Source organism: Panicum virgatum, chromosome 9K (assembly GCF_016808335.1).
Source record: "Panicum virgatum strain AP13 chromosome 9K, P.virgatum_v5, whole genome shotgun sequence".
Classification (NCBI taxonomy): Eukaryota; Viridiplantae; Streptophyta; class Magnoliopsida; order Poales; family Poaceae; genus Panicum; species Panicum virgatum.
In genome coordinates, this window is record NC_053144.1 from 17,845,933 (window position 1) to 17,854,394 (window position 8,462).

At 45.7% G+C, this 8,462-nt stretch overlaps 3 protein-coding genes across 4 annotated transcripts; all 3 read left to right on the forward strand.

Annotated features, from left to right (window-relative positions):
* The first annotated feature begins 289 nt into the window (after window positions 1-289).
* On the forward strand, window positions 290-2,964 carry LOC120650529 (pentatricopeptide repeat-containing protein At3g53700, chloroplastic-like). Its single transcript, XM_039927679.1, has one exon. The coding sequence runs from the start codon at window positions 554-556 to the stop codon at window positions 1,457-1,459; it is 906 nt and encodes a 301-aa protein (XP_039783613.1). The 5' UTR covers window positions 290-553; the 3' UTR covers window positions 1,460-2,964.
* Window positions 1,493-2,788, forward strand: LOC120647780 (pentatricopeptide repeat-containing protein At3g53700, chloroplastic-like). Its single transcript, XM_039924622.1, has one exon. It carries the CDS (start codon window positions 1,493-1,495, stop codon window positions 2,786-2,788), a length of 1,296 nt encoding a protein of 431 aa, XP_039780556.1.
* Window positions 2,965-3,621: 657 nt separating the features above from the next.
* LOC120650530 (probable dolichyl-diphosphooligosaccharide--protein glycosyltransferase subunit 3) lies at window positions 3,622-7,196 on the forward strand. Of its 2 annotated transcripts, none has more exons than XM_039927681.1 (2): window positions 3,622-4,761; window positions 5,456-6,894. In XM_039927681.1, exon 1 carries the CDS (start codon window positions 3,689-3,691, stop codon window positions 4,712-4,714), a length of 1,026 nt encoding a protein of 341 aa, XP_039783615.1. In that variant the 5' UTR covers window positions 3,622-3,688; the 3' UTR covers window positions 4,715-4,761; window positions 5,456-6,894. The 2 variants fall into 2 exon arrangements, with proteins under 2 accessions (XP_039783615.1, XP_039783614.1); XM_039927680.1 differs by lacking the exon at window positions 5,456-6,894 and adding an exon at window positions 6,911-7,196 and having other exon boundaries at window positions 3,623-4,761.
* The last annotated feature ends 1,266 nt before the right edge of the window (window positions 7,197-8,462 follow it).

An 8,462-nucleotide genomic window follows, 5' to 3' on the forward strand; every position in this document is an offset into this window, starting at 1 on the left:
TAGCTTAGTCACAGCCAGCCACGCAGCAAGCCGCCCAATGACCAACGCTGCAAGTAGATCACAGCAGGCCGCCCATGCCCAGTGCCGTAGCTGGCCGCCCATGGACAACGGCACGACGAAAAATCTGCCGCGGGAGGGTAGATCGGGAGTCACCATATCTATATCTTATATTTTTAGGTATAAAAATGGGTAATATGTTAATTGTTAGAAGATGAGAAATTAGGATAGAAAATTATTGGAATTTTTTTCTAAAACAATAAAAATGGGGAAGTGAAATTGGAAACTTTTGGAAATGCTCTGAGCCCACCCTATCCCTCGGCATTCCCACTCCCTCCTCTCTGTTACCCTGCTCGCCAGAAGCGGCGAGCCTCCAGCTCCCCTGCCACTACACCCGGCCTTCTCCTCAGCTCCGCCCAACAATCCCGTCGCTGTTTTCTCCTCAGCGGCGCGGCGCGGCGAGGCTTTCGGCGTCGCCTGGGCACCGCCGGCCTCCGGCTTCACTGTCCCTCGCCGCCGCTCGAGGCGCGCGCCAGATGCTCGCCGTATTGCCACAATGGCCTGCGCGTCGTACCTAGCCTCCTGCCCCCGCGCCTCGCCGGCGCCGGCGGCGCTGGCGGCGTGCCCGTGCCATGCGCAGCCGCGGCCCCGTCCGGCGCCCCTCCGGGCGTACGCGGCCTCCGACCACCAGGAGCGGCTCCTCACCGCCCTGCACGAGCAGGCGGACCCCGAGGCGGCGCTCCGGATGCTGAACTCAGCGTTCGCGCGGGAGGACTTCGCCCCGAGCCGCGCCGTCTACGAGGAGGTCATCCGGAAGCTCGGGTCCGCCGGCGCGTTCGGCCTGATGGAGGGGCTTGTCCGGGAGATGCGGCGGGAAGGGCACGAGGTCAAGGTTGGCGTCGTGCACTCGTTCGTGGAGGGCTACGCGCGTCTGCGGCGGTTCGACGACGCCGTCGACCTGGTTCTGAAGCTCGACCGCTTCGGCGTCGAGGCGGACACCGTGGTGTACAACCACCTCGTCAACGTTCTCGTGGAAGGGAGCAAGATGAAGCTCCTCAAGTCGGTCTACAACGAGATGGCCGGTCGGGGCATCCAACCTGATGTTGTGACATTCAATACCCTGATCAAGGGGCTGTGCCGGGCACATCAGGTCAGGACTGCGGTCTTGATGGTGGAGGAGATGCCGAGCCATGGCGTGGCGCCTGATGAGACCACATTCACCACCTTGATGCAAGGCTTTGTTGAGGAGGGAAGCATTGAGGCGGCTTTGAGGGTGAAGGCGAAGATGTTGGAGACGGGATGCTCTCCAACAAGGGTAACAGTTAATGTTCTGATTAACGGGTACTGCAAGCTGGGGAGAGTTGAAGATGCTCTTGGCTACATACAGCAAGAGATTGCTGATGGATTTGAACCTGATCAGGTCACATACAATACTTTTGTTCATGGGCTGTGCCAAAACTGACATGTCAGTCATGCCTTGAAAGTCATCGACCTTATGATTCAGGAGGGCCATGATCCTGATGTTTTCACCTACAATACTGTTATTAATTGCCTCAGCAAAAATGGAGAGCTTGATGAGGCTAAAGGAATTGTAAATGAGATGGTGGACAGGGGCTGCTTGCCTGACACTGCCACATTCAACACTCTCATTGTTGCTCTATGCTCACAGAATCGACTTGAGGAAGCATTGGACCTTGCACGTGAGCTAACTGTGAAGGGACTTTCTCCAGATGTTTATACTTTCAATATTCTGATCAATGCCCTTTGCAAGGTAGGAGATCCTCAGCTTGGTATGCGACTGTTCGAGGAGATGAAGAGCAGTGGATGCACCCCTGACGAAGTTACATACAACATATTGATTGATCATCTTTGCTCACTGGGGAAGCTTGGAAATGCTTTGGATTTGTTGAAGGAGATGGAATCCAGTGGTTGCCCTCGGAGTTCAGTGACACATAACACAATAATTGATGGATTATGCAAGAAAATGAGAATAGAAGAAGCTGAAGAGGTTTTTTATCAAATGGATCTGCAGGGTATTTCAAGGAATGCTGTCACATTTAATACGCTTATTGATGGCTTGTGCAAGGCCAAAAGGATTGATGATGCAACGGAACTTATTGAACAGATGGTAAAGGAAGGATTGCAACCTGATAATATCACTTATAATTCTATTCTAACACATTATTGCAAGCAAGGGAACATCAAGAAAGCAGCTGATATTTTAGAAACTATGACAGCAAATGGATTTGAAGTTGATGTTGTCACATACGGAACACTCATTAATGGTCTATGCAAGGCTGGTAGGACTCAGGTTGCTTTGAAGCTTTTAAGAGGCATGAGAATTAAAGGGATGAGGCCTACTCCAAAAGCTTACAACCCTGTGATACAGTCTTTGTTTAAACAGAATAATTTAAGGGACGCCCTTAATCTTTTCAGGGAGATGACTGAAGTGGCTGAGCCTCCTGATGCCCTCACATATAGGATTGTATTCCGTTGTCTGTGTCGTGGTGGAGGTCCTATCAAAGAAGCTTTTGATTTCTTAGTGGAGATGGTGAATAAGGGTTTCATGCCTGAGTTTTCATCCTTCCGAATGCTAGCTGAAGGTCTATTAAATCTGGGCATGGACGATTATCTAATTAGTGCTATTGAACTAGTTATAGAAAAGGCGGACTTTAGAGAGTCTGATGTTTCTGCAATAAGGGGGTATCTCAAGATCCGCAAATATTATGATGCATTAGCAACTTTTGGCCGTCTCCTAGAGATCAACAACCCTCAATGGGCTTACCGATGATGTAGCATGCCTGAGAAAAATGTACCATGGAAACTACTGAGTAGATTATAAATTTGCTAGTTGCTTGATTGGCCTAGACTTTTTAAGCAGTGGTGTAATAGATGTCTATGCCAGCGAATATGGGAATGCTATCTTGCTTCTGAAACTCATGGAGAGCTGCTTACCTTCTTTTCCATCATGAACCCTCTTTTTAGGCTCCTGTATTTTTTTTTTTGGAAGCTAACGGTCACATATTTTTGTTGCTCTGTCAAATGATACTTCAGTATTTAGGGATTTTTTTTGTCACGTCTCGAAATTTTATGGAAACATTATATTTTAGCTATAGTATCTTCCAGCAAAGCACTAACACACTCTTCATAAACCTTTTTGCGAGTGACTTCATTCTAAGCATTTGCAGTTCAGGCATGTTGCAGCTTGCACATGGTTCTAAACAGCGGACTAAGGGGTTTAATGGCTGGACATAAAAAACAGCTAATAGCGGGTTAAATGAGGCTATAACGGCTAAATTACACATAAATTCAAATGCCGGTACTATGCCTCAAACAGTTATAGCGGAAGCTCAAGAGGTCATTCTACTTCCATTAGCTGAGAATTCAACATGCTCAGAATACATGATGCCGGCTGCTAGTTTCGATGCTAGTAGCCCGTGCATGTCGACCTTTTCATTTGATCTGACAATTGCCATGATGTAACTATATAGTGTACAATGTGCAATGCATTGTACATGGAATCTTAAAGCCTTTGGGCCCTTGTCCAATCGAGCATCCAGAAATGGCTGAGCTCATGGGCCTATGATTGTCAGTTTGCCTTTGGGCCTCCTTTTACATTCTCATCCCCCAGGCGGGAGGCGGGTCAGTCTCCTCTCCTCTCCCAGATCTATCATCCGGCGGAGGATCCACCATGGCGCCTCCACCGCGCGGCCGCCTGCTCCTCCTCCTCCCTCTCCTGCTCCTCGCCGCGGCCGCGGCCGCCTCCACGGCCCGCGCCGACGACCTGGTCGCGGAGCTCCAGTCCCTCCGCGCGCGGTCCCCGTCGGGCGTGATCCACCTCACCGACACCTCCGTCACCCGCTTCCTCTCGGGCACCGCCGCGCGCCGCCCCTACTCCGTGCTCGTCTTCTTCGACGCCGCCTCGCTCCACTCCAAGCCCGACCTCCACCTGCCCCAGCTCCGCGCCGAGTTCGCGCTCCTCTCCGCCTCCTTCCTCGCCCGCAACCCCGCCTCCGCTGACCTCTTCTTCGCCGACATCGAGTTCGCCGAGTCGCAGCACTCCTTCCACCAGTTCGGCGTCAACTCGCTGCCCCACGTCCGCCTCGTCCGCCCCGACCACGCCGCCCTCGCCGGGTCCGAGCAGATGGACCAGTCCCACTTCTCCCGCCTCGCCGACTCCATGGCCGAGTTCGTCGAGTCCCGCACCGGCCTCGAGGTCGGCCCCATCGTCCGCCCGCCGCTCCTCTCCCGCAACCAGGTCATCCTGCTCGGCATCCTCTTCCTCGCCTCCATCCCATTCATGATCAAGAGGATCGTCGAGGGGGAGACCCTGCTCCACGACCGCCGGGTCTGGATGGCCGGGGCGCTCTTCGTCTACTTCTTCAGCGTGTCTGGGGGCATGTACGGGATCATCAGGCACACGCCCATGTTCCTCACCGACCGCGCGGATCCCAACAAGCTCGTGTTCTTCTACCAGGGGTCGGGGATGCAGCTTGGGGCTGAGGGGTTTGCCGTAGGGTTCTTGTACACGCTCGTGGGTCTCATGATCGCTGGGGTGACGCACTTGTTGGTGAGGGTGGAGAGCCTGCAGACGCAGCGCTTTGCGATGCTGGCTGTCATGGTCATTGGATGGTGGGCTGTTCGGAAGGTGATCTACCTGGATAACTGGAAGACTGGTTATAGCATTCATACCTTCTGGCCTAGCAGCTGGAGGTGAAATGCTGGCCTAGAGGCGATGGATGCTTCCTTCCTTTGGTTCCAGAGGTATGGAATAATATCCCTCCTTTTCCAATTCTGTAATCGGCATATTGGTTGGGATTGTTGGATTAACATTGGGGCGTCCCTGTATATCAATGTTGTTGTCTTGGATGCATAGTTCAGCTGTTCGCAAATGTGTTTTTACAGAAGATGCCTGACTTAAAAAAAATCCAAAAATGACATTCATGAATCTTGATGACAATGCAGCATTGAAATAACATATTACATATTGTCATGACACATCTTCATAAGAAACTGCTTGCTTTCTCTCCCAATTACTGTGCTGCTGGAATGCGTTATTAAACAATCTCGGTATTCTGAAAAACAAATTGTGTTAGTAGTCAATCTGAGCATTGTTATATTTAACAATCAATAATCGGTATAACTTATTCTCTAATGTTTCATTGGGCTACTGTGCCTGTTAGCACTCAACGAACTTGACCGTGGACAGATAAGTGGTTTTGGATTGGAATTTCTTAATATATGTTTCGTAACCTTGGTTTGCCCTCCCCATTTGTTCCTATTCTCTCCTAACCATGTCGATAATTTCTCTTCGAACCCATGTATTTGTATATTTTATACTCTACTGGTCCTCTAGTTTGATATTGGCATCCACTGAATATCTGCTGCAATTTACCTGTTCATTTTTGCGTACTATGCTTTGCTTTGTTTTATTTTTGAGAATTCTGTTTGTTTGTAGCATTGCTCTTGTGCTGGTAGTTTGATCCTTGTTGAGCCATGTTGTGTGCGCACACAAGTGAGTAATTGTATCATCTTTCTTGTGCTGGTAATTGTATATTTCTAAAGTTGTAGTTCTTCTTGTTTAAGGTTAGTACTGCATTATGTAGAAGATTGTTGTGTGTCACATGCACTCCATGGCTCTATACATCGGTTCCACTTGTATGGTGTACAATACTTGTCTTGCATGGATAAGTAGTGTTACAAATTACAATTTATCTTTAGGATTTGTTATACATGATTCTTCTGTAAACATCTAAAGAATAGATGTGCTATATTTTGGTCAGATGGCTTCCTTTTGACACCAAAGTTATGAATAACTAATAACTTAAGCTGTCTTGACATACAATGCCATTTTCTGCAGCATGATAGCATTTATTGTCACTGAAAAATTATGTTTTCATAACTAAAACAGCTGTTAATAATTCAAGAAAAAAACGACATATTTCAATTAAGTTAATCATGTTTGAACCCTAGTTCTGCACAGTTTTAACTATCTGCTGGCCAATGATCAGAGGTTCCAAATTGAGGCTCGCATTTTCCCACCCAATTGTGAGGTTCCAATGGACATTTCCTTATGTTGGTCTTACGAACAAACTTAGCGCATTAATTTTCTGGAAATTCTTTGATGTTACTCTAGTTTTGTTATATTTACCACAATATAAATTTCTGGAAGTACAACAACATAGGGACTTGATGATATACTCTTACTGGATATATGGTGTTTGCACAAGTGCAGTTATTTATTCGATCACATATAAGTTGGAGAGTTATTATGTGTAATATGTGGTTCAGGCGGAGTCTGTTTGCTGAAGTGTCTTGTATATTTCCTCATATCACTTCCAGTCTGAAATTTTTAAGTTGTACCTGTGGTTCAGCACTCTAGGTGGAACATGTCTTCAGAGTCCATACTTTTTCAAAGACATGATCTTTCTTGAGTCAGTGAGATGCCATTTTGACAACTGAATTTCGTAATTATATATTCAGGAAAATGGTGTGAAGTATAGTTTATGAAATATTGTGTATAAGAAACTCATACTATTTTGATGCGTGATGTGTTTCAGAAAATTTATTTGCAATATTAATCTAGTTTCAGTGTAAGCATTCTTTAGCATAACTTTTATTTTGTTTGAAGGGAAGGTTTTAACTTGTGATTTTCACCCCTTGTGTGAGGTGACGGTAAAATGTAGCCACGAAGCTATCCTGTATGGTTGGATTTAGCCCCCAAAAGTATTTAACTAATATATAACATGGTCTAAAAGTAAATAGAATGCTACCATGTAGAAACTGATTGTCTGGGGTTTGAAGTAACAAGCAGTGAAATAGTTAGTGCGTACAGTATATCCGACTCGTCTTCTTTTAGTTGTTATATGTTACAGCAGACAAATATTTTATGATTTGCTTGTTTCAATTTCAGGTCATGGACTCATCCAAATTGACATTGCTGAAATAGAGCATCGTTTGAGGTTGCAGTTCTCAGCTGCTGTAGTATGAAATAGAGAAAGAACCCAAGTCATTTTAGCAGAATTTGTGTCTCTGTCACGCAAACAGAGAGGTCCTGATTTTGAACTCCGATATATTATATGGTACTTTTATATGGTTTAACAGACAATGGTAAATCTTAGTTGATGATGCCCTACTTACACATCTTTTGGATGATTTCTTGATAAAAAATCATCTGCATTGAAGGTTTTGGTTTAGAATTTCTCTGGTGGAATTCTGCCTGTTTTTTTTAATGTCCATCAGTTTCATTTCAATGTCAATTTGAATTGTTCGGCTTAGTAGCAAAGTTAAATTGGCGTGGTTTATAGAAATGTAGGTTCTGCTGGTCATTTATATGATGTGCGTCAGTCTCGTTTAAATGTCATTGTGAGTTTACTTGTGACTTTGAGGCGTACTCAGAGTTAAATTGGCGCCCTTACTGAAATTTGGGGAAATTATCGGCTATTATTCTTTGCATCCGTCTTATTTACGTGTAGTGGTTGCCAAACGGACACGTTAACAATCATATTGTGTCGTGAGGGCCCAATCATATTGCCAAACGGACGTGTTATGGAAAAGAATTGTATTGCATTTGCGAAAATGTTTTAAATAGCCGGTTAAGACATTTAGCGATTTATATATAAAAACAGGCTATAGCCGGCTATAACGGGCTATAGCGGCAGCTAAGAGCTAAGTTGTACATGAAAAATTTTAGCTAAATCTCTCTCAAACAGCTATAGCGGAAGCTATAGTCGGAGATTTAAAACCTTGCTTGTGTCACCACTGCAAGCGCGAACTATACTATATATAATCTCACCTGGCCCTTGTGTGATTCCTTAACTGCCGGTATGTAAGTGACACGACGACGTGAAAATTTTCAGAGAACAAGTTGTCAACTTGTGATCATATCATATATTTATAAATATAAATATAATGATGTAACATGTGAGCGAAAATGGAGCAAAAGTATATTCAGCCAGCATTTATTATTTTGCACGGGCTTAGATGGTACATGGGAAGACCGGAACGATGAGAAAGTCTACTTTTGTGTGCAGGGAAAGTTGCAATTGCGTAAACCGAGAAGCTTGGGACGTGCTAGACGAAAATTGCGACTCGCCCTTCGATTACAAGTTGTCTACTTTCAAAAAAAAAAACTGTCCAATCCGAAAATAATGCATGGAGTACATGTAATGGAAATTGCAGGAACTCGCCATCAACATTGGAATTTGGCTAGAATAATCCCATGTAAATTGTTCTTTTTCTATCTGCGAAACTTTTTTTTCACTTGAAGTAATGGCCCAAACGAAACACCTTACAAAATATTGGTTTCCCTCTAGCAAGTTGCATAGCATTTCTTGGTCAGCGTCGCGAAGATGGGCCATCAGTACAGCACAACTCGTGCGATATGGCCAGCAGCAGCAGGACCGGACTGCCTCGGATCAGAGCTGTGCCAACCAAACATTCCTCGGTCAGGTGATCAGATCAGA